General features: G+C 38.6%; 1 protein-coding gene across 3 annotated transcripts in view; it reads right to left on the bottom strand.

Moving 5' to 3' along the window:
* LOC131533640 (cadherin-7) overlaps window positions 1–26,083 on the bottom strand; it is a 156,035-nt gene that overhangs the window by 46,922 nt on the left and 83,030 nt on the right. For all 3 annotated transcript variants that reach the window (XM_058765999.1, XM_058766002.1, XM_058766001.1), the window contains 3 exons: window positions 18,665–18,918; window positions 12,086–12,222; window positions 4,740–4,861 (listed from right to left, as the gene is read on the bottom strand). In XM_058765999.1, the coding sequence (XP_058621982.1) occupies window positions 4,740–4,861; window positions 12,086–12,222; window positions 18,665–18,918 (513 nt within the window). The remainder of the gene's footprint in view (window positions 1–4,739; window positions 4,862–12,085; window positions 12,223–18,664; window positions 18,919–26,083) is intronic.

The raw sequence follows: 26,083 nt of genomic DNA, 5'->3' as shown, positions 1-26,083 counted from the left end.
TAAACAGCCACACCTTTCAGTAATGACCTTCTGTGACTTACCCTCTTTGTGGAGGGTGTCAATGTTCATCTTCTGGATCATTGCCAAGTCAGCAGTCCTCTCCATTATTGTGGTTTCAAAGAACAAGAGATACCCGGAATTTATACTGTAGGGATGGTCATTAATTGAAACTCAAATGTAAATATTCTAATATTTTGAGATACTGATTTTTGACTTTCATGAGCTGTAAGCTCTAATCATCAAAATTAAAACAAAAAAAAAACCTTTTGAAATGTTTTACTTTACATGTAATGAATCTAAAATATATGAAACTTTCGCTTTTTGAAATAACTTACAAGATAAAACGAACTTTTTCCCGAAATTCTAATTTATTGAGATGCACCTGTACACTCACATAGAAAAGTTGGTGCTCATTAGGCCTAAATCAGGGTTCTTCAAATCTGGTCCTGAAGAGCCACTGCCCTGCAGAGTAGCTTACTGACTGTGATTTTCTAGGGATTCTGAAGACCTTGATGAGTTTGCTCAGGTGTGTTTGATTAGGGTTGGAGCTAAACTCTGGAGGACATTGGCCCTCCAGGGCAAGATTTGAGGAACCCTGGTCTAAATAGAAATGACATTTAAATAAATGACAGAGATAAGTAGATCTATAATGAAAATTCCTGTGCGAATAGGACTAGTGAAACAGGAATTCCTCTGATGACCCCCTGGAAAAATAGTTCTATCTGAACAGGGCTTACCCTATTTGCACTGGATTAGTATTATCTGGGGACCTTGTGTGATTTAGAAATTTAGAAAATTAATAAAGGAGAGCCAAATTACATGGTTTTATTATAGGCAGCCAATTCTATAAACTCATGTGAAGTTTGAACATTTAAATGATGTTTTTATAATAAATTTAAATTATATTAATACATATTTAATTAGACATATGTCGTATGTGATGCACGCAACCACATCACATCTAGAAAACTCACCCACTTCTGTAATAGTCTGAATTGGTACATGAAATCACAGACTTTGGGTGATAAAATATAGTTTAGAAAACTAGTCCCGTTAAAATAGGACATTTGCTGCAATGTCCCATTTCTTAAAAAATAAGCAAATTAGCTTTCACAATATTTTCATTCACACTATTATTGTTAGAAATTGCAACAAAATGAAAAATAGAAATATAAACTTTTGAACTGCGGGTTTCATCTGGTCAGAGGAGAACTGACCCCCGACTGAGCCTGGTTTCTCCCAAGGTTTTTTTCTCCATTCTGTCACAGAGGGAGATTTGGTTCCTTGCCGCTGTCGCCTCTGGCTTGCTCAGTCGGGGACACTTAATTTCTAGCGATTATCGCCGATTTGATTGCACAGATACTATTTAAACTAAACTGAGCTAGACAATGACATCTCTGAATTCAATAATGAAATGCCTTTCACTGAAAATCGAGTGTTTAATCTTATCATTATACATTACTGACACTCTATCCTCCAATTTGATACTGTTAAGTGCTTTGACACAATCTGTATTGTTAAAAGCGGTATATAAATAAAGGTGACTTGACTTGACTTGACACGTACCTCCCATTCAGGGGCGGTGTTTCCCTTTGGCAGTCGCCATACCCTAGCCTCCGCCCACCACACCCCAGTTGTTGGTTGCCATACCCTTGGCGATCTTCCCCCAGGACGATCTCCTTAAATACCCATCTCCAGTTGCATTATATATTATTTTAAGAGTACAGAGCAAAAATATTTCTTAATATTTCTATTTCTTTACTTATGTCCAAGCAAAATTAGCTTTTATTTGTGGAGTCATTTATTTGAGTTTAAATGAGATCCATGTATCCACAAAGGCACAGATATTATGAAATGCATAGAAAATTCTATGTCACAGTGCCTGTCTCTGATCCTAAACAGCCTGCATATTCAGTTAAAACAAAGAGATGCGTTTGATTCTAAACTAAAAGCTGAGCCACTGACACAAAAGAAAGGAAGACATACATGAAACTTATGATTAAAAGCAGATTCAAAGGAAAGCCACTCATTTAATTTGCCTGTAATGTGGATTTGCATTGACTCTGATGGCCATTTGCTTAATAGTATCATTTTGATCTATGATACTTTTTTGTGTCCAATCTGGCTTTCTCTCTTGCTGAATACATTTTCCAAATGCCAAGAGCACACAGATCAGACATTTAGCTCCACAAAATATTTGCAAAATATCCCAAATTCTATGACGTGTGTAATATTTGCTGTGTAATGCATGGATTGTGTGCCTCCTCTGACCTTTAAACGCTGTCATTAATTCTCCTTTCTGTTGGAATGCATCTTGTTGACCCAAACCACATGAGGTGCATATGAAACAGTGATAAAGACACAAGTATGAAATACAATATTACACGCACTTAACATTATCTAATCTCATATTTGTTACGTGTTGGTTTCTGTTTAGTTCCTGTCAGGCCTTATTTGGTATTTCCTGTTCTCGTTCTGTTAATCATCGCTCATTTAGATCACCTGTTTTGTATTAATCATCTCTTTTGCTCCATTGTTTCCCGGTCTTTATAAGCTTTCAGTTTCTTTCTCTTCTTTGTCCTGGATTAATGTTATTTAATGGAAAGTGTGTGTTGATGTTTATTAAAGTCTCCTTTTCGTCTACTCCTTCGTTTTTTTAAAGAATAATTGTAAAAATATATATTTTTTTGAAGGTGCAAAGTCAATCACAAAAAGACAGAACACTAAAATCAAGCAACAATGCATTCAAGTCGATCAGTCATATATTCATAATTAAGTGTCATCTAAGCACATTGCAGCATCTAGACTAGTCCACATTCAGCTAAACAACACATATTCAAAAATCAAATAAAACAAAACCAATAAAACATTTCATTCTTGGGGAGAACACAGAAACTAGCCTCATTATGAAACCTCTTTTTAAATGGATGTCAACTTATCTATAGTCTCTTATGGCTGGAATACACTACACCATTTTTGCCCCGATTTTCCACAGATTTACAGTCTGGAGAAGTTGATGCTAGTTGCCAAAGATCAGAGCCAGTCTGCAGATTTGAGTTGACAGAATCCATAGAAAATCGATTAACTTAACGTGACAACCATCAGTTAATATTTAAAGTCTGTTTATGAAGTATTTACATAGACGTTCAATGTGGAAGAGCTTAAAGAGAGCACACTGAGCTTAATGTGAGCAGCAACAATTTTTAATAAATTACATGTGATATTTATTAAAATGACAGGATTTTGCTAAATAAATAGTCTAGGTCATTTATTAAGTTCATACATATTTTAATATGAACAACTATTATTAAAAATATCTATGAAATTAAACTTTTTCTTATTGATGTCACACTGAAGCTGTGTGATTTTCATAGTAGTGCACCCTTTAAGCTCAACTTACAATAATATGAAATCTTTAAAAATTACAGCACTGTAAAACCACAGACCAGCAATAAACTGTCAATTTATAATATTATGGATGTAAAAGTACAAGCCAGTAAGTAATATGTGAAGTAATATGTTAGCGTAGCACACAATCTTATACAGCTAGTCAGCTAACTGTGTTCTGTAGCATCTGCGCTGTGTTGCTAAAACTATCTTTTGGATCTAATGTAATTATTTCCCACATCCAAGTTCCAGGTTATAATATGCAAAAGTCTGAATATTAATCTCTTAATTTTACAGTAAGTAGGGAAATTTACCCCAAATAAAGGCTTAAACATCTAAAAAACGCACATTTAAGGGGCTCCTCTTTTGGTGAAAGTTTTTAGACAGCTTTCAAAATGGCCGTCAGACAGTGTGAACACATGGAGACTCATATCTCAGTGTGCAATGATTTGATTGACTTGAAATTGTAGGAGGTATATACTGTAGTAACAAACATATCAATTGGTTAAGACATCAAGTAGGATAATAAATTATTTTTTCTTTTTATAATCTGATCTCAAAAATGGAAGGGTGCTTAATAGGTACGTTTACCCTACATAGATCAACACCAAATTTGGTCAGTGTAATCTAAAGCCCTTTGTGACATTAAATTGCAAAGATCTTGAGTTTTTGTTGAATGGCGTGTCCGTGGAGGCCTGACAAACTTCAATGTTTCGCCATGAAAAAGGAAGTTGTTATAATTCAGGCAAACAATGTCCGATCTGCACCAAAATTCACATGTTTGATAAGAGTCCTGTCCTGATCACATGCCCATGCCCATAATCAGTTATAGTCATAGTGCCACCTGCTGGCAACAGGATAATGAATGGGTTAGCGGAAATAATATACCATTAATAATAATGAAATTTAAAATAAATGAATGTGCATTTATTATTGATCCAATTAAAATATATATAATGTCATATCTGATTGTTAATTATGTGAAAAAGATCTGCATATGTGATCAGACATTTGTCAATAACTAAAATATATAAATATGGCAGTAATTCAAATAGAAAAGTTTACCCTACTATAGTTTACTTCCGCATTCAAACTGGGAAATGTGAAATTCAGCAGCATGAATTTCTACTTTTACAGTACGCATTTGTTTTCTCAATCTTACGTGCTCCGTGTCTGTTGTGAAAGCATGTGTGTACAGTATAATCCATGACCTCTGTAACACACTGGGTATTAATATAGTCATTGACATCAATTATTAAATTCCATAGTCAACACATTTTATTTTTAATTACCATAGTGATGCACCGTTGCATTTTGACACCCCTAATAAACACAAAAAGGGCTACACATACCTGTCCAGGTGCTGCATCTTCACATAAGAGTGTCTCGTACTCAATAGCAAACACTGGAGCGTTGTCGTTAATGTCTATGACTGTGATTAGAGCGATTCCTCTGCCAACCTGAGACGGATCCTCTGACATACACAAAAAAAAGACAGTTAGCATGAGACATGAAGATTTATCACACAGAAAGTGACTATTAATTGGCTCAGTTATGGTGGTTTGTCTACTTAGAGCTGCTTTCCAATCTGATCTGTAATATGAATTTGGTAATGGAAGAGTGTGTGTGTGTGTGTTTTTTTGTGACATATGAGGACACAAATTTGTATAATGACATAGGTATGACATAGGTATTACAAGGAGAAGGTGACCTATGAGGACATTTCCCCATGTCACCATATTTCAAAAGGGTTATAAATCATACAGAATGAGGTTTTTTTTTTTTTTTTTTGAGAAAGTAAAAATGCAAAGAGTTTCCTGTAAGGGATAGGTTTAGGTGTAGGGCGATATAAAATACGGTTTGTACAGTATAAAAACCATTACGCCTATGGAATGTCCCCACAATTCACAAAAACAAACGTGTGTGTGTGTGTATGTGTTTGTTTGTTTGTGTGTGAGAGAGTGTGTGTGTGTGTGTGAGTGAGTGAGTGAGTGAGAGAGAGAGAGAGAACACATTTCTGTGGTGAGATCCTTTCTCCTTGTGCTTGCTGATATTATGCACGTGTGTCACCACGGGTCGTTGCATTTGCATAATTAAATGCAGAACAACTGTGGATACATGCCTTAGTCAGCAAATCACCTCAGTCACAGCTGTGCACCCTGATCTATAGGTCACAACCGTCCCTGAAGAACACATTAACATTCAACTGTTCTACTGTCCTGCTTCACCACAGACAGTCAGAGACACGGCTGATCATAGTAAGGGCATGTTGAGCACAAAATATGAACCAGCAAAACAGATCTGCAGGATTTGGTCCAAGAAACATGTTGCAATTATTATTATTATTTGTTTATTTTCAATTTAAACTGCAATGTGATAAAATATATGAAAATTAAAAATAATAATAATAATTGAACTTTACAATCAAACTGTCCTAAGGCTTCCTGCGCAATCACATGTCCTTGTAGCATTTTATAACAATAGCACAAAAATAATCATGTATGGATATCCGATTGATTGATTCATGTAATTAATGGCCAAATAATCATGATCCATCCACTATATATCATGAAGCACCAGGTGGCAATAGTTTAAATTACATATAATTATTGTTATTCAGAGAACTTCTCATTCTTTCTTATAGAGCCTGTTTGATTTAGTTAGATGCTAATTAATGCATTGACTATCAAACATGTAGTAACTTGTTGAGGTGTCTACTATTCAATCCATTTGATCATCAACCCATTTATTCAATTATTCAGTCCATTTGACTCCTGTCAAAGTTAGGGTTAGCTCCTTATTCAGTCTTGATGAGTTCATGCCTTCACTAATCGTTAGTTCAGTATTACTTTACGTATTAGAACATGATTATTTAGGTACCCTTATTATAAAGTGTTACCAAAAAAGTTTGCCCATAAATGAACATTTTGTCATCAGTTACTCACCTTCATGTCATTCCAAACCTGTACGGCTTGCTTTCTTCTGCCCAGCATAGCAGAAGATATATGAAGCAACTTGTAGCTGTTTTGTCCGTATTATGAAAGTCAATGAAATACAACACTTTCAAGCTCTAAAAAGGACATCATGTTAGAGAGAATCCATATGAAGTGGTATAATGCACAAACTTCTGAAGCTATACAATTACTGAATAGATTGATGTTCAGCTTTTATTCACTTCGAAACCAAAACACTGATCAACAAGTGTGCACAGATGACATCAAATATGGCAATGCAAAACTCATTACTTTAAAGTTTCAACCAACCATTGACTAGCATATGACCAAACATCAATGTTTGAACTTCATGTCCCCAAATGTTTCAGAGTTTCTTTATCTGTATTTAAATTTGACTTCATCTGAGAGCAAATAAAAGATTAAAATGTTTTTTTTTAATTTGTTTATTTATTTAACAGGGACAATACACTAGGCATTGTTACACACAGACAACCAATGCCGTGTACATAGGGCATATAGCATAAAGCTAGTTTGCAGCCTTCGTCCCTGGTTAGGATTTTACATAAAATCAAAACAACCAAATAAAAAACAAGCACAATCATCACAAGAAACAAAACGAATACAAATAAACATATACAGATAACTGTGTGTGTATATGTTGTACATATTGTCATACCTGAGCCCATATGGAACTTTATACAAAGTCACAAACATAAAATGTAAATCAACCTGCATACAGAAAGAAAATGTAAACTACACCAGCCTGAGGTACGTACTGTACTCAATGTTCACATTGCTGTAAAGATCTGGGGTGTATTCCAGAAAGCAGGTTATGTGACATACCCGGGTATGTTTGAGGATAAGTGAGCGGATAACCTCAGCTTTCGGTTCCAAAATCGGCGGTTACTTTCAGGGTATGTAAGTAACTATAGCAACTTGCTCTCTGAAGATAACCTGCTCCGGAGCAGGTTATGTTCCAGGGTTAGTTCACTTCAGCGCTATCAGAGCATGACAGATAGTGCACAATATTATATATTATTACAATACAGTTATGTATATAGCCTACTATATATATATATATATATATATATATATATATATATATGCTATTTTAATGATAAAGCGCTAATATAAGTAATAAATAAGGTTTGCCTATATATTGCTCTAATATGGTTATTATATTTTATTGGCATATATAACAGTTATCTGTATAAATGATAAAACACTATTATGACAAGGTAATGTTTAATTTATTATATTAGCCTATATATATATATATTTATTACATTTTATATTATCATCTCACACATGGATCAGCATTTTCTATAATGTATTTCTATAATAAAAGTACATATCTGATATGACTTAATATATAATTAGCATCAAACAAACAATATAATTCTTATTCTCAAGGCTTAAAGATCAAACGGGAAAAAAATAAAAATAATTGCAAAACCATCAATTAGGTGGCGATATGCACTAAGCATAAGGCCAACATGACCTTTGAACAGAAGAAGAAGAAAGAAGCAGTATGGCACACTTATTCTTAGCGTCCGTTTCCATAGTGACTCGTCGATTCGTCGCTCTGTTGAGAATGTCTTGAGTCTTAACCAGGAACATACTCTGAGTTGAATGAACTTACTCCCGGACGCGTTTTTTAGAACCACATACCTCGAGTAAGCAAGGTTTGGGGTTAATCAACCGAAAGTTCAGGGTTTATCTGACGGTAAGTTAACCATGCTTTCTGGAATACACCCCTGTTCATCATGCAAAGTGATGCTGTCACGAATCTGGTCTGCACTTCCGTTCATTCACCACCAGAGGTCACTCGCTCACCACATGGACTTTCACACCACACTTCACAATGGACTCCAATTCCCATCATCCAACACTGATCACAGCTGTCACCAATCACTCATTGCACTAATCACACGCACACCTGATCCCACGCACACACTGATCACACACCTTATATAAACCCTGGACTTTGTTTCCCTCGTTGCCGAGTATTGTATGCGTTTACTGCTCCCCTAGCCGTAGCTACTCTATAGAGCCATTGTTAGTTTTCCTAGTCTGGCATTACCTGTTCTCCTGTGTTTATTTCTAACCCGTATTTTCCTGGATTAACCCTTTCTGTGCCATTCCGTGTTTCTTTTCAGTTCCTGTATTGTTCTGTGTTTTTCACTCCCCTAGTGTTAGCTGCGATACGGAACTTTTGTTGTTTTCTAGTCTATGTTCCTAGTGTTTACCCCTGTCTCCCTGTTCAGACTCTGATCATTTCCCTTGCCTGGATTATAGCTCATGTACCTGGATCATCTCTCTGCCTTGCCCCTTTGGATACTGTTCGCTGTCGACCGACCTTTGCCTGCCTTAGGATTACTCTTTGTCTTGCCATACCTGTTTGCCATTGCTCGACCCTGCCTGTATTGATGACCATGCCTGTAAATAAAAGCTTGCATTTGGATCCGCATGTCTCACGTCTCGTCAGCCCCGTTACAGATGCTGCCTCAGAAGACTTAGAATATATCAATCTAATTGCGTGAAATTATATTATGCTAACTTATACCTTCATGTCCTTTTTGGAGCTTGAAAGTATTAGATTTCACTCATATTTTCAATATAGACATTCTCCAAAATATTGTGTGCGTGTTTGTGTGAACTGGTGTATATGGTTTATGAGGACACAAATCTGTATAATAACAGAGTTATTAAGGGGTAACACTCTAGAATACTGTTCCGTCGTTAATGAATAACTACACAGGAACAAATGACTAATGCACTATTAACATTGTAGTAACTACTATTAACTAACAAGAAACTCTGATTAGCGATTTATTAAGTAATAGTGCTGTTGAAATTGGTAGTTCACTATTAGCTAACCAATAACCATTATTTTTTTCATATATCCTGAGAACTCCTAAGAACTACTTTATACAGGTTCATAATTAATGTGAATTATGCATAATGAATAAATAATTCTAAAATGAAGATCATGGTAACCCACTAGTAATGACTCAAGTATTACCAAATCCTTCTATATGAACTACTAATTACTTGGATCAGTATTCTAAATTGAAAATCATCATAACTTCCTAATATTGACTGATGTCATTGTGAGCTATTAAGATATATGTAAGGTTTTGGATAGTAATGACTCAAGTGTTACTACATCCTTCTGAAGAAACTACTAATTATTTGGATCAGTATTCTAAAGTGAAGATCACGGTAACGCACTAGTAATGATTTAAGTGTTACCAAATCTAGCTAAATGATTACTGACCAGGACCTTACAAAAACCTCAAAAGCTTACAGTGACTTCAGTAATTACTAGGAAGTTATCACGATCTTCACTTTAGAATACTGATCCAAAAAATGACTAATTATTTTAGAAGGATGTAGTAACACCTGAATAATTACTATTCAATACTTTACAAAAACCTCAAAAGCTTACAATGATTTCAGTCGTTACTAGGAAGTTATCATGATCTTCACTTTAGAATACTGATCCAAATAATTAGTAATTCCTTCTGAAGAATTTGGTAATACTTGACTCATTACTAGTGGGTTACCATGACCTTTACTTAAGAATGAATTATACATTATTTATTATTCATATTAATTATCAACCTGTATACAGTAGTTCTTAGTAGTTCTTGGGGAGGTATGAAAAAAATAATAGTTACTGATTAGCTAATAGTGAACTACCACATTCGACTAAGCACTATTACTTACTAATTCATTAATCAGAGTTGCTTGTTAGTTACTAGCAGAGGTGGGTAGTAACGAGTTACATTTACTTCGTTACATTTACTTGAGTAAATTTTTTGGGTAACTAATACTTTTAGAGTATATTTAAAAATGGGTACTTTTACTCTTACTCAAGTACATTTTTAGTGAAAAAACGGTACTTTTACTTAGTTACTGTGGGCGACGCTCCTCTCGTTACTTTATCTTAATGCAGTACAAGTTAAAAATCCTTCAATTTATTCCAAACGCACCGTCTACTTTTTTTTCTGGGCAATGAGCGATGCCCGTTCGCGAATGATTCATTCTTTTGAGTCAATTCTGTTCGAAGGCTTGATCAGACCAGTTGGCAGACCAGTGAATCGGTTCGCGAATCAGTTTGAATGATTCGTTCACTTCCCTGCCGCACGCGCTGGGTCGTCTGAAGCGGTTCATCAGGAGCGTTGAAGACGTGGCTCTGGATCAACAGTCAGTTGAAAGCAAATCTGCAAAGGCTATGGTTTGCTAGCTATGAAGATCTTTATTAGATGAACACAGCGTTCCACAGGTATAGATTTGATTACAGTACACGATACCACTATGACATTACCAGTTTGTTGTACATGTACCTAAATACAATGTATAATTTATTCATTAAATAAGCTGTGACAGAGTATGAAATGAACACCCGTCAAACCCGCGTTAGTTCCTGGAGGAATGCCTTGCCTAGACACAGTTAATATTGATATTTTCACAATATTTATGCTTGCAGAAATAAAGGCTACATTTGTTTACATTTTGCAGAACAGACGGAAGAAGATCCGTCAATGTGCGTTTGTTTCGTTATGTTCAGATGTTCTGTAGCAGTCATCATGTGAGGAGTTTTCACTCTTCTCTGTGTCAGAGGTTATATACATATATACATTTATAATACATAATTAATATACTTTAAAATATAATTTAATTCAGTGATGCAAATCAGAATTTTTATCAGCTGTTACTCCAGTTTTCAGAGTTGTATGATCCTTCAGAAATCATTCAAATATATTGATTTATTACCAGTGTTGTTGAAAAAAACAGCATGCTGGTTTAAGCTGGTCCTTAGCTGGTCGGACCAGCATAAACCAGCAGTGGACCAGCTTAAATCAGCTCAAACCAGCATCCCATGCTTCAAAACATACCTAACCAGCTGTTTTTTTCAACAGGGAACAGTTTTGCTGCTTAATATTTTTGGAACCTGTGACATTTTGTTCAGGATTCTTTTATGAATAGAATATGTGTGTCTATATATATATATATATATATATATATATATATATATATATACACAGTATATATATATATATATATATATATATATTAATAAATTTAATCTAAATATCTAAAGATCTACATAAAATAGACTATATTCAGTATATGATCCAAAGTAACTAGTAACTATCTACTTGAGTAGTTTTTTTATCCGATACTTTTTTACTCTTACTCAAGTAACTATTCAGACTATTACTTTTACTTTTACTTGAGTAAATATTTCTTCAAGTAGTTTTTGGGTACTCTACCCACCTCTGGTTACTAGTAGTTACTAGAGTGCTAATATTGCATTTTAAAGTGTTACCCCAAAAGGCTTTAAAAACATACTAAATGTTTTTTTTTTGAAAATCTAAAAGTGCAGAAAGTTTCCTGTAAGGGGTAGGGTTAGGTGTAGGGTTGGTGTAGGGCAATAGCACATACAGTTTGTACAGTATAAAAACCATTACGTCTATGGAGAGTCCCCGTAAACCACAAATGCCAGACTGTGTGTGTGTGTGTGTGTGTGTGTGTGTGTGTGTGTGTGTAGAAAAGTTTGGAATGACATGAGGAAAAGCAAATGAGGACAGAATTGAAAGAGAGAAAATAATGAAAGAGTGTCACCCCTTCAAAACAGATGTTTAAGTAATTCATTTAAAGGTTTTTTTGTTTGTTTGTTTGTTTTTTTACAATTATTTTTTCACATTTTAGAATGTGGTTTTTGTTATACTCACGGTTCTCAGTGGCAAATATGGTGATGTTGTGGACTGAATTGAGTTCTCTGTCAAGGACTTTGGCTGTGCTGATGACACCGGTCAGAGCATCCACATTGAAGAAGCGTTCCAGGTCTGTGTTCCGGTCGATGGAGTACCTGGACACACCAGAGACAAGTCCTTCAGTAATAACAGGGACAATTAACATTCTTTTCAGCTTGCCTCTTTTCTTGTTTATCAATGACTCTAGCATTCCAAAATAATTCAAATGATTAACTGTAGCATGTTTACAAGTACAAAAGGGCTAACGCTGCACTATAAAAAGAAAATACACATTTAATTTTATTCTCCTCATAACCACTAGATGGCACAAAAACTCACCGCAGCACTTTCCTAAACATCCACATTTCATTATGCAAATAGAAAAGTATTCTGCACTAAATTTATCTAATTCTTAATGTTTTTAAAATGTTATAGATATATATAGTAAATGAGAATCAGAATCAGAAAGTATGAGACCTGGAGTAAAAAGCGCCTCTACTTTTGAAGCTAAAAGCACAAAAATTGACATGATAATAAATAGCTGACTGAATTTTCCATTTGTTGAGGTGGCATAGTCAAGTTCATATGGTTATTAGCATTTATTAAGTTGGCTAGGGTTAGACATAATCCCCATATCTACACTGAACAAAATTATAAACGCAACACTTTTGTTTTTGCCCCCATTTTTCATGAGCTGAACTCAAAGATCTAAGACTTTTTCTGTGTACACAAAAGGCCTATTTCTCTCAAATATTGTTCACAAATCTGTCTAAATCTGTGTTAGTGAGCACTTCTCCTTTGCCGAGATACTCCATCCACCTCACAGGTGGCATATCAAGATCCTGATTAGACAGCATGATTATCGCACAGGTGTGCCTTAGGCTGGCCACAATAAAAGGCCGCTCTAAAATGTGCAGTTTTACTGTATTGGGGGGGTCTGGGGGGTTCCGGGGGGGCCTGAAAACCAGTGAGTATCTGGTGTGATCACCATTTGCCTCACGCAGTGCAACACATCTCCTTTGCATAGAGTTGATCAGGTTGTTGATTGTGGCCTGTGGAATGTTGGTCCACTCCTCTTCAATGGCTGTGTGAAGTTGCTAGATATTGGCAGGAACTGGAACATGCTGTCGTATACGCCGATCCAGAGCATCCCAAACATGCTTGATGGGTGACATGTCCGGTGAGTATGCTGGCCATGCAAGAACTGGGATGTTTTCAGCTTCCAGGAATTGTGTACAGATCCGTGCAACATGGGGCCGTGCATTATCATGCTGCAACATGAGGTGATGGTCGTGGATGAATGGCACAAGAGTGGGCCTCAGGATCTCATCATGGTATCTATGTGCATTCAAAATGCCATCAATAAAATGCACCTGTGTTCGTTGTCCATAACATACACCTGCCCATACCATAACCCCACCGCCACCATGGGCCACTCGATCCACAACGTTGACATCAGCAAACCGCTCACCCACACGACGCCATACACGCTGTCTGCCATCTGCCCTGTACAGTGAAAACCGGGATTCATCCGTGAAGAGAACACCTTTCCAAAGTGCCAGATGCCATCGAATGTGAGCATTTGCCCACTCAAGTCGGTTACGACGACGAAATGCAGTCAGGTCGAGACCCGATTAGGATGACGAGCATGTAGATGAGCTTCCCCGAGACGGTTTCTGACAGTTTGTGCAGAAATTCTTTGGTTATGCAAACCGATTGTTGCAGCAGCTGTCAGGGTGACTGGTCTCAGACGATCTTGGAGGTGAAGATGCTGGATGTGTAGGTCTTGGGCTGGTGTGGTTACACGTGGTCTGCGGTTGTGAGGCCGGTTGGATGTACTGCCAAATTCTCTGAAACACCTTTGGAGACGGCTTATGGAAGAGAAATGAACATTCAATTCACGTGCAACAGCTCTGGTGGACATTCCTGCAGTCAGCATGCCAATTGCATGCTCCATCAAAACCTGCGACATCTGTGGCATTGTGCTGTGTGATAAAACTTCACATTTTATTGTGGTCAGCCTAAGGCACACCTGTGCAATAATCATGCTGTCTAATCAGCATCTTGATTTGCCACACCTGTGAGGTGGATGGATTATCTCGGCAAAGGAGATGTGCTCACTAACACAGTTTTAGACATATTTGTGAACAATATTTGAGAGAAATAGGCCTTTTGTGAACATAGAAAAAGTCTTAGATCTTTGAGTTCAGCTCATGAAAAATGGGGGCAAAAACAAAAGTGTTGCGTTTATAATTTTGTTCAGTGTATAATCATTATATTTAAAAATATTAGGGGTACAATCATTCACAAAAATTACATGCAAAAATGGTTCAGTAAGCACCTCGTTTTTGAAGTAATCGTTTGGTACATTTCCGGTACAACAGGGGAAAATAAAAGCTTTCAAATCCTTTTTTAAAGATTTTTCTTTCTCTTTTTTTTCTTGTATTTAAAATATAAATATTAATGAAAACATTTTAATGTATTTTTGAACAAAAAAAAATCTTTTATTAATCAAAATAAACAGAAAAGAGTACAAACTTTGCTGAGGTGATTGGTTAACTATTTGTAGAGTATGGAGCAAAAGGCCACCCTCACTACCACATACATGTATATGACTACTTTTAAACAAAGAAACCAACAAAACAATGTTCAATAAAACACACACACACATATATTATATATTTCTGCAATATTTCACTATGGGAGTAGTAAAAACACATTATTCCTTTAGCCCTGTTGTACCCCATTCAGAGTATTTTTTTCCTCATTATAAAGGAATTTAAATGAGTAACATATTGTCCTATGTTGTTATTAAATGTACAGATATTAACTTCATATTTCAACTTGAGGCAGAGAATCCACAGGGCACAAAAAGGTGATTCACAAGCAATTAAATAAGAGAGTAATTTAATTATTTTTACAAAAACAGCAGATTATCATTCACCGTCCAAGTCTCAATGCCTCACAGTAATTCTTCAATTGTCAAATAATTGTAAATGATCACAGTGATGGAGAGAAACAGTCTGCTTGTCAGAATGTTATAGTTGCGAATGTCAGGCCTCTGGTGGGAATGTTCATGACAATCATGTTCTGTTGGGCACGGATGAACACCAGCACAGGTAAGTCAACACTGTCCCTGAAAACCACACTAGCCTGGTTAAGACATGATTCAAGAAACAGATCTCTGTCGGTGCCAATAGCCTCGTGGGCAGTGCATCGACATGTAGCGTCATTGCGCTTCAGGTGTCCCAAGTTCGAGTCCTGGCTTGTGGACGTTTACCGATCCCATCCTCCCTCTCTCTCCCTCCTTGCTTGCTATTTGAAATACTGCTCTATCCTAATAAAGGCAAAATGCCATAAATAAATCTAAAAAAGCGAAAAGAATTACAACTCTGGTAACACTTTAATAAGAGTATATGAATATTCATGTATTAAAATCAGTGCTGTCAACCGATTAAAAAATGTAATTGCGTTAATCACAGTCATGGACTGTGATTAATCACGATTAATGACAAATTTAAAATACTAGGATTTACCTGTAAATGTGTTGAAATAAAGAAATGCATGACAAACTAGTTTAATGAAACAGAACCTTTCACACTTCCACCAGGTATGAGACATAATCCTTATTATTCTTTTAGCATTATTCTTTTGTTTTTATTCAGCCATTATCAGCCTTTATACTGGAAATAAAACGTTTACCAAGCCACATCGCTTCAATCCCAGTATACAAAATTATTTCTAAATAAATATAACAAAACATTTTGTTGTGACCTTAAATGAAGTATTATGACAAAATACATTATGAAGAAGAATTGGACCTGTTCTGCAGCAGCATTAGAGCTAAAATTAGCATCATGCTTCATAAGACAATTTATGAGATTAATAGTACACTTTTACTCAGAACTCACTTCAAACCACCATCGAGTGTTTGGAATAACTTCCTTTTACGATTACATGTGGAATTTGGTCGTTTACTGTTGTTAAAATATGCTATTTATTAGTCTTTTATATCACTGCAAAAATTAGCATAGATGTACACATTCACAAAATCACATACAAATATCCTATTGTAATTGTGTGTTTATTATCTTATAAAACTCAATTTGTTTGTTATGTTATAACCGCCTCTCCGTTTTTAAGTTGCCAGGGATACATTCCAAGTATAATACACATTAGTAAAATGATCTATTTTAAATTTTATTTGTCTATATACATTTTGGGCTGTCGTGGTACATTATAAAAGTAGCCCAAAAAAACGCAAACCACAGCTCTGTAATTTTTCCCGCGACTGTATTTTCAAAATGGCCCACTTGTGCCGTTACCCTGGCAACACTGGTGCTGTACCCTCATCATACAATGATAGATAACCTTCCGCGCTGCGATGACGGGAAGAAGTTGGGGTCAAACCTTATCAAACGATTAATTTGCGTTAAAAAATATTAACGCATTAAAATTTATAGATTAATCGCATGCGTTACACCCCTAATTAAAATCTAAATTAATACATGAACATGAACTAATGATTTGTGAAGACAGGAACTAATCATGCACCAATGAAGAGCTGACCTTAAATAAATAAATTAACCAAAAGTCATTACTCACTTATAATTTTCTCTGCCACTGAAGCTCTCAAAAATTCGTATAGTATATATGTACTGAGCCCACAGGCTCCTCCAGAGGGCCCTCCTCTATTCTCCTTTGCCATCTATTAAGGACTACATTCCCCATGATCCTTAGCCTGGCCTCATTATGGCTTCATTCAGTACACCAGTATCATTACCTTGGTTGCTCTGGCTTATTTGTGGTATGGTGTCTTCTCAAGCATTATTTGTGTAGTCTTGTTAGTGTGTTACTACTGCATGTCTGATCACCTGTATTCCTGTCCTGCACCCTGTGTTTTGTTCCTCTGCCTAGTGGTTTGAGCCTTCTATGGATTGAATTATTATGATATTTGCATGAATCTTCCCAAGTGAAAAATAATTATACTGAAGTATATTTGATTGTGCTAAAGTGGAACTGTTGCAAGTATGCTTTAGGTGCACTTTAAATATCTTGTATTTAAAGACCAATATTATTCAAAGATCATATAATATTTGCCAATAGTGTCATTAAAACACATTTTAGGTTTAATATAAGAAATGTGCATTGTGAACTAGTAGTACTCCAAACAAAGTTAAAAATTTTTTTTTATATATCAGTGAGTCTCGAGTGATATGTCAGTAAATATGTTAATAGATTTGACCTATACTTAGTATGAAACAAATGTATTTTAAAAATATTACTTTTATTTTATTTTTATTTTTTTGTTTGCCTTTGGCTACTCTTTGGATTACCTTTAATAGAGACTGCAATTGGATCTTCAGCCAAGTCTCAGAGCAGTGTTCATAACTATATTATCATCTTATGGAAAACATGTTGTATCGATTTAACAATCAAAATTAATTGTTTGACCTAAAAATATGAGTTTAAGTTTCTCTTACAGCTTCTATTAATTCTAAATAACAAATGTTTATCATTGTCAAGACTCAAGTCCTAATGCTTTGACCAAAAACAAATTTTTCAAGAGCAGCATCACTTCGGTCTGTCAGTGTCATGTGATGTTTTTGTTTCCATTGTGTTCACTTTCTGTTTGCTCATTTTCTTTGACTAAAGGTGTGTTCGACTTGAAGCAGCGCTGCGCAGAATGATCAGTGTATGACATCAAAGTAACGCGAGAGCGATTCGATAGCATAAGGATCCATCTGCTCTCTTATAGTTCTCGTAGTACTTTGATGTCATACACTGATCATTCTGCGATGCGCCGCTTCAAGTTGGACACACCTTAAGTTTTCCCATGTGTTTCATTGGTTCATCTCATTCACCTCATTCACCTGTGCCTTGTTAATCAACTCATTAGCCCCTTGTTTAGTTTAAGTATAAGTACTGCCTGTTTTGTTCAGTTCATTGTCCTGTCTCATCAGTGTATACTTAATTTCTAGCGATTATCGTCGATTTGATTGCACAGATACTATTTAAACTAAACTGAGCTAGACAATGACATCTCTGAATTCAATAATGAAATGCCTTTAACTGAAAATTGAGTGTTTAATCTTATCATTATACATTACTGACACTCTATCCCCCAATTTGATACTGTTAAGTGCTTTGACACAATCTGTATTTTTAAAAGCGCTATATAAATAAAGGTGACTTGACTTGACTATACATGACAAGTGCATTCTCATGCTTTCTTTGTTATATATTTTTTGGATTATCAAGTAAAGACTGTGTTTGAACTTTGGATTGTCATCATCGTGTTTATTTGCACATCCTGACCATGACAATCAAACTGTTAAACAAAAGTTTGGGGTCTGTGTAGACCTCACAGATTGTTTTTATGTGGATTAAGTACAGAATGAACTGATTAAACTGATTGTGTGTTCACATACAATCAGAGTTCTGTGTTAGAACTGTAACGTATATGGCTAGGAGGACAATAAGATAAACAGCCATGTGAATCACAAACACACAGTCTAATAAGATATTACACAGAACACACATCAGTGAAGCGTTTACCTGATCGCATTGCTGGAAGAGTCTGGATCACGGGCGGAAACTGTACCAATGACCGTGCCGACCCTCGCTGCCTCAGATACCACCATCCTGCTGATCAGAGGAGAGAAGACCGGTGGCTCGTTCACATCCTCTACAATGACCTTTACAGCCACTGTATCACTGAAGGGGCCAAAGGTCAGAAACTGAGGGTCAATATTCCGATTAGTGGCTTCAATCTTCAGAGAAAAACTGCTTTTAGTTTCATAGTCCAAAGGCTGTGGAAGAGAGAAAGAGAGAAAGATTTACATTTAAGACAGAATGGAAGAAGACATGCTAAAAATAATGAGTACAGGGAAGAAAAAAAGAAAAACAAAAGCAGCAAAAGATAAATTCTTAATCAATGATTTTGTCTTTTCACAAAAAATAAAATAAAATAAATATATATCCAGAAGAGGTTTCACAATAGGTGAATAGTACTGGGAAGTTGAAGTAATGGTGTGCAGCATGTGTGCAGCGCTGCTGAGCCGAGTCCTTTACCTGTCCTGTTCCCCTCTTTCTCCTTCCCATTGTTTCCTTCATCTACACTGCTCTATCTAATAAAGGCATGAACCGCTAAAAACACAACTTAAAAAAAAGAGGAAACAAGGCCATAATGGAGACAATGGCATGTGACAGAAGATTTGAAAACAAAAACTGATTTTTTAATTATATAAACACATGGCTAGACTGGTAGCAAACATGTCTAGTTAACACTTATAATTAATATTTGGTGGAAATGTTGTAAGGATATGTAACAGAACAATGGGCCTCATTCATGAAACTTGCGTAAAAAATATGAATAAATTCGGAGTAATTTGCATGTAAAACCCACCTTCCCGAAAACTCCCCTTCGGATTCACAAATGATTCGTAAATGTCCGATTTGATAGTTAAACATGTGTATGTTAATGAATTCCAATCATTCGTAAATAGACTTTTTTTTTTTAAATAAATTTGTCAATATCATTCGTAAAATTGCGTGTCCAGGAATATTCTGGTCTACTTTCTCAGGTTTGGCTCCAGTATATTGCATAAATGCAAAAAAAGGCTAATAGGCCATTTGCCTAACAATAAATATTTAATAACGTGTGTCCAGGGCCGTACCCACCATTGAGGTCCCCGAGGTCCAGACCTCTGTATTTTTCCAATCACAGAAGTTGTAAAATAATTTCCTTATATTAATTCTGCTTTGGTGCTGTAAGGATAAAAAGCCAAGGTAACAGATCATCTGAGATGCCTCAGCGGTAGGGGTGGGCGATATATAGTCTGCGATAATATCGTAATTGTTGTTGTCGATGTGCGATTTTGACATGATCGAGTATTTTGCAAAAACCATTCAAAACACCCCTACAGAGTGCACGCATACATTATGTGAGTGTGCATTTAGAGTGAGTTCTTTCACTGCATGATTCAGTCTATTAAATGCACTTAGAATGATCACAAATTGAAGACATGGGGGCAGAAAATGTATATATTTATACCACTTCATATTTAATCAACTTCACACGAAGAGAGCCATTTTTCTCCAAAAATTACCATGATCACAAATGTGATACTGATTTTTTACAACAGCTCAATAAACAAATATTTAATTAAGAGACTTACGTATTAGACACTATATTGCCTGTTTTTGCTCTGTTTCGCCAACAAAAAATTATTCCAAACAAAGCCAATTCCAAAACGCTGTTTTGCGTCTCTAAGCAATGACGGTGTTTTGTTCCTGAATGAATCAACCGTTTAAATGATTCAGTTCAATCGCAATGACTCACTTATTAACAGTGATGTGCTGCCACCTATTGATTTTTTTCATGTTTTAAATCATTTCAAATATCAGCATTTAACGTTTTTATTTTTAATATATCAAAACATTATTTATGCATTTGTAATTGCAGTTAAATGCATTCATGTCTTGGATTACACAATACTGTTTAAATACATCTGGATGCCACTTCAGATGCAGCTTCTGAGTTGAGTTGATTTGATTTGCTTTGCTTGGTAACAGCCCAAATGTCTTATTATTCTAATTCACTGATTAAATGTAAAAATTTGACTCAAAAGATAATGGACAATTTTATAAAAAATGGATTTATAAACATAAAAATGCCCATAAAATATAAAAATCAGTTTAAACTTATTGGAAAAGATTTCTATCAGTGTGAATTAAAAATATAAAAAAATAATATTCATGTTTAATCATTTTAGACACTTGATTTTACTGAAGGCTACCAGGATAATTATAACTTGAGTTTATTAAATTCATAAACATAAACAAACGATATCTTCTCTATTTCCATTTTGATAGCGTGGATCATTCATTGTAACATTTAATCTGATTCTCATGTCTGAGAATCTGTTATCTTGAAAAATTATTTATGCTACTACTGCCCACTGACTTGATTAAAACATCTTAAAATGCACACATGTAAGTCAGGAGAATCTAAATTTCCTCGGGGGAGCATGCCCCCGAACCCCCCTAACATTCTCCATTTTGGGACCTCGGTATTTATAAAATCCTGCATACGGCCCTGCGCGTGTCCACCAAAGCGTTTTTAGCCAGCTGAAAAAAATGTCAGGTGCTCTTCTTAAAATGACCAACTGGTGGCGCTTAAACACTTTAGTTGCACAGCGTTTTTCCAGCTGAGATGTTTTAGTTGCTATGATTTGGAATATCCATGGCGGCAACGTATTCATTTTTCTGAATTGTACTAAATATAAAAAAGCAGTAATATTGACTTCTCCATTGTTGTAGGCAGTCGTTGCACAAGTAGGATGGTTGGTGGCTATTTGTCCCGCCCCTCCTCTATTAACAGCTGTGTAAATGGTAACAGTGGCGAGCGCTGCGTTTTACAGTTATCAACTGCAAAAAATAAAAATAAAAAAATAAAAAAAGAGGACAAGGGCAAATTAACTTAGAATTTTGATACACTGCCATAATAATTACGTGTCATCATTTTGCAAAAAAGAACACAACGTTTTATGCACCATTTACACCTGGTAGGGAGCAGGTGTACATTTCTTTCGTTCCATCTAACATTTTGAAACAATTTTCATGAATCGAAAGTTTATGTCAGAACGGGTTTACGAACTATTTACTCACAAATTTGTTCTGCTCATGTTTCATGAATGAGGCCCAATATGTTTAAAGAGCATGAAAAATAATCTTAAAAATATATAGTTCCTGCCTGTTGTTGATTAATACCAGCGGTGACGTTATACATGGTCATGTCACTGGAAATTGAGGAATCACTGTCCTAGTGTGCAGTGAGCCAGGGTTTTTACCAGTGTCCGGATTCATGGACACGATATACTGATTCATGAGCTCGGGAGCTGATTGAGACGCACCCGCAGTCATCCCGAACACCGTTATTGGTTCAAGTGTGTCTGATTAGGGTTGGAGCTAAACCCTACACAGGAGGGTATTTATTGGTGGCTAGTTGTAGTTTGTGGCGAGGGGGGCATGGTTAGCAGAGTCTTCAGCGGGAGAGAGAGGCTGGAGAATGAGCGGTGAGTAAGTGGGTCAAGTACAAGATGACATTCACCTGCTTCTCGTTTCAGTGATTGGCGTGGAGAGATCATAAGCCACAGAGGGACAGACAGAGAGAGAGACAGACTGAGGACTCGGGGAGCAGACGATCGCTGCAGATCAGAGACTTACCAAAATGCTGTGAACTTATGTTTATTTGAAAGTGCCAGAGTGCACGAGATTTATTTTGGTGGAAGACTGAATAAATTACCCGAGCCTCAATCACGCCGACTCCGACTTCTTCCTTCCTTGCCTCGAACTTTATTACACTGGTGCCCGAAACCCGGGAAGGAAGAAGCCCGGCCACCGCCGTCATGCAGTCTCCGCCAAGTTTGCGGAGGTAATTCAATCGCTCGCGGGCCTCCACCAAGAACACCATCAGGCACTGCTGGAGATGCGGGACGACCAGGAACGCCGTTTCCGCTCCCTGATACAGGCCCAGCAGGAGGAGCGTGAGCTGTTCCAGAGCTGGATGGACCAGGAGGGACGGGCAGGTGGGCCGTCCTCGAGAAACCCCGCCGGCCCCACTCATCTGCCCCTGAATAAAATGGGGCCACAGGACGACCCAGAAGCTTCCCTCGATCTGTTCGAGAAGTCGGCTGAGGCATGTGGATGGCCACAAGACCACTGGCCGGTGCGTCTCATACCTCTGCTTTCGGGGGAGGCGCAGGTGGCGGCCCAACAATTGCCCATCCAAAACCTCCTGGTCTTCACCGACCTGAAGCAAGCCATCCTTCAGTGGGTCGAACTAAGCCCAGAGCAACATCGCCAGCGGTTTCGGTTGCTGGATCTGGGCGATAGTGGCCGGCCCTTCGTGCTCGCTCAACAGCTCCGGGACGCCTGCCGCAGATGGCTGCTGGCCGGGGGAGGCGACGTCAAGCAGATCCTTGACCGAGTGGTGCTGGAGCAGTTCATCGGCCGTCTCCCGAGGAAGACGGCAGAGTGGGTCCAGTGCCACCGCCCGACGTCCCTAGACCTGGCCATCCAGTTGGCGGAGGACCAGATGGTGGCGTGCCCAGGAGTAGACGAATCCCTGCCAGCTGTTTCTCTCTCTCTCTCTTCCCCTAATATTTCCTCTTCCCCTCGTCCTGTCCCACTTCCCAGGTCCCATCCGGGCATTCCTCCTCGGGTCCCACCCCGGGGAAGGGGTGGGCCGTCTCCAGAGGCTGTTGCTGGCACGAGAGCGCCGGCCAGGGGCCAAATTGGCCAGCTTTTAGTCAATTATTGGGGTGTTTGTGTGCGGATGTCTCTTGTGGAGAGAGAAAGCTGGAGAATGGAGTGGACGCGCAGGTGGGTATGGCTGTACCGGGACCGCAGGATACTGAGCCAGGGGAACAGAGCGCGAATGAGAGGCTAATCCTCCCTGAACGCAATGATTTTCCCCTGGAACACTCCCAAGATGAGTCCCTGAAATGGGCGTTTGAACGAGTCCAGACCATCGACAGTCAGCGTCTCCAACCTGCCCGCCCACTCTCCTATCCCTATTTTGCTGTTTTAAAGAATCGGTTGTACCGAGTGACACAAGACACTCAGTCAAAGCAGGTTACAACCCAGTTGTTGGTGCCTAAAAGCCGCCGGGAAATGTTATTCCAGGCGGCTCACTGTAATCCGATGGCGGGACATTTAGGGCAGGCAGCAACACTAAATCGTCTCATGACCCGTTTTTTTTGGCCAGGCATTCACGAGACTGTGCGCAGGTGGTGCGCGGCTTGTCGTGAATGTCAGTTGGTGAATCCACCGGCCTCCCCAAAAGCGGTGTTGCACCCTCTTCCTCTTATGCAGGTCCCCTTCGAAAGAATTGGTATGGACCTCATCGGGCCATTGGAACGATCGGCACGCGGGCATCGCTTTGCATTAGTACTGGTGGACTATGCAACCCGATACCCTGAAGCGGTGGCACTTCGCAACATTTCAGCGAAAAGTGTAGTGAACGCACTGTTTTCGTTAATCTCCCGAGTGGGAATCCCGAAAGAGATTCTCACTGATCAAGGTACGGCGTTTATGTCACGTACGTTACGCGAACTGTACGAATTGTTGGGCATTAAATCGATTCGCATCAGCGTCTACCACCCACAAACAGACGGACTGGTGGAACGATTTAATCGCACTTTGAAAACCATGATTCGCAAGTTCGTCCACAAGGACGCCAAAAATTGGGACAGGTGGCTGGAACCCCTCTTGTTCGCTGTGCAGGAGGTCCCACAAGCCTCCACGGGGTTTTCCCCCTTTGAGCTTCTTCATGGGCGTCAGCCCCGCGGGGTGCTGGACGTCCTGAGAGAAACTTGGGAGGATGGGCCTTCTGATAGCCGAAATGAAATTCAATATGTGCTGGACCTGAGAACAAAACTCCACACTTTGGGACGGCTGTCAATGGAGAATTTGTTACAGGCCCAGGACCGGCAGAGCCGGCTGTACAACCAGGGGACCAGGCTACGTAAATTTGCACCGGGAGAGAAAGTACTTGTATTGCTTCCTACGTCTAGCTCTAAATTACTCGCCAAGTGGCAAGGACCCTTTGAGGTCACACGGCGAATTGGGGATCTTAATTATGAGATAATTCGTACCGACAGGAACGGGGCACATCAGATTTATCACCTCAACCTCCTCAAAAAGTGGAGTGAGGCGGAATCAGTGATGCTAGCGATGGCAGTGAGTGGAGAGGAGGATCTCAGGCCAGAGGTAAATACCAAGCCACAATCTCTAGCTCTGGCCCCTGGGGGAGACCACCTCTCGCCCTCGCAGCTCGCTGATGTAGCCAAGCTACAGGCCGCGTTTGCGGATGTGTTCTTGGACCTGCCGGAACGAACCAACCTCATACAGAACCACATAGAGACCCGAGCCATATGGTTCGCAGCCGGCCATATCGTTTACCTGAACACAAAAAAAAGGTAGTTCAGGCAGAATTAGAGGCAATGCTAGAGATGGGAGTAATCGAAGAGTCCCACAGCGATTGGGCGATAGTTCACCCGATAGTTTTAGTCCGATAGTTTATTCTGTGTGGATTATCGCAAGGTGAATGCTGTGTCGAAATTCGACGCATATCCAATGCCGCGGGTCGACGAGCTGCTTGATCGGCTGGGTACAGCTCGATTTTATTCGACACTGGATTTAACTAAGGAATATTGGCAGATCCCCTTATCACCTTTATCCAAAGAAAAAACAGCCTTCACAACGCCGTTTGGATTACACCAATTAGTTACGCTTCCGTTCGGGTTATTCATGGCGCCGGCCACATTTCAGCGCCTCATGGATAAAATTCTGCGGCCGCATGCAACATATGCCGCTGCATATCTGGATGACATTATCATCTATAGTAACGACTGGCAGCGGCATATGGGGCATTTGCGAGCCATACTGAGAGCGCTGAGGGGGGCCGGACTGACGGCTAACCCGAAGAAGTGTGCGGTTGGGCATGTGGAGGTCAGGTATCTGGGCTTCCACTTGGGCCACGGGCAGGTGCATCCCCAAATTAATAAGACCGCAGCGGTTGCGACCTGCCCGAGACCCAAGACCAAAAAGGAGGTGAGGCAGTTCCTGGTGCTGGCGGGTTATTATAGAAGATTTGTACCTAATTATTCGGACCTCACCAGCCCGCTGACTGACCTCACTAAAAAGGAAGCGCCAGATCCGGTCCAGTGGACGGAGCTGTGTCAGCAGGCTTTCACCCAGGTAAAGGCTGCTCTGTGTGGCGGACCACTTTTGCACTCTCCTGACTTTTCTCTCCCCTTCTTGCTGCAGACAGATGCGTCGGACAGGGGGCTTGGGGCCGTCCTGGCCCAGGAGATAGAGGGTGAAGAACGGCCGGTGCTGTACATCAGTCGCAAGCTCTCTAAGAGAGAGACGATGTATAGCACCATTGAAAAGGAATGTTTAGCGGTC

The sequence above is a fragment of the Onychostoma macrolepis genome, chromosome 24, assembly GCF_012432095.1.
Source record: "Onychostoma macrolepis isolate SWU-2019 chromosome 24, ASM1243209v1, whole genome shotgun sequence".
In the NCBI taxonomy this organism is placed as follows: Eukaryota; Metazoa; Chordata; class Actinopteri; order Cypriniformes; family Cyprinidae; genus Onychostoma; species Onychostoma macrolepis.
Note: the sequence above shows the minus strand (reverse complement) of the source record. Positions and strands in the feature narration are given on the sequence as shown.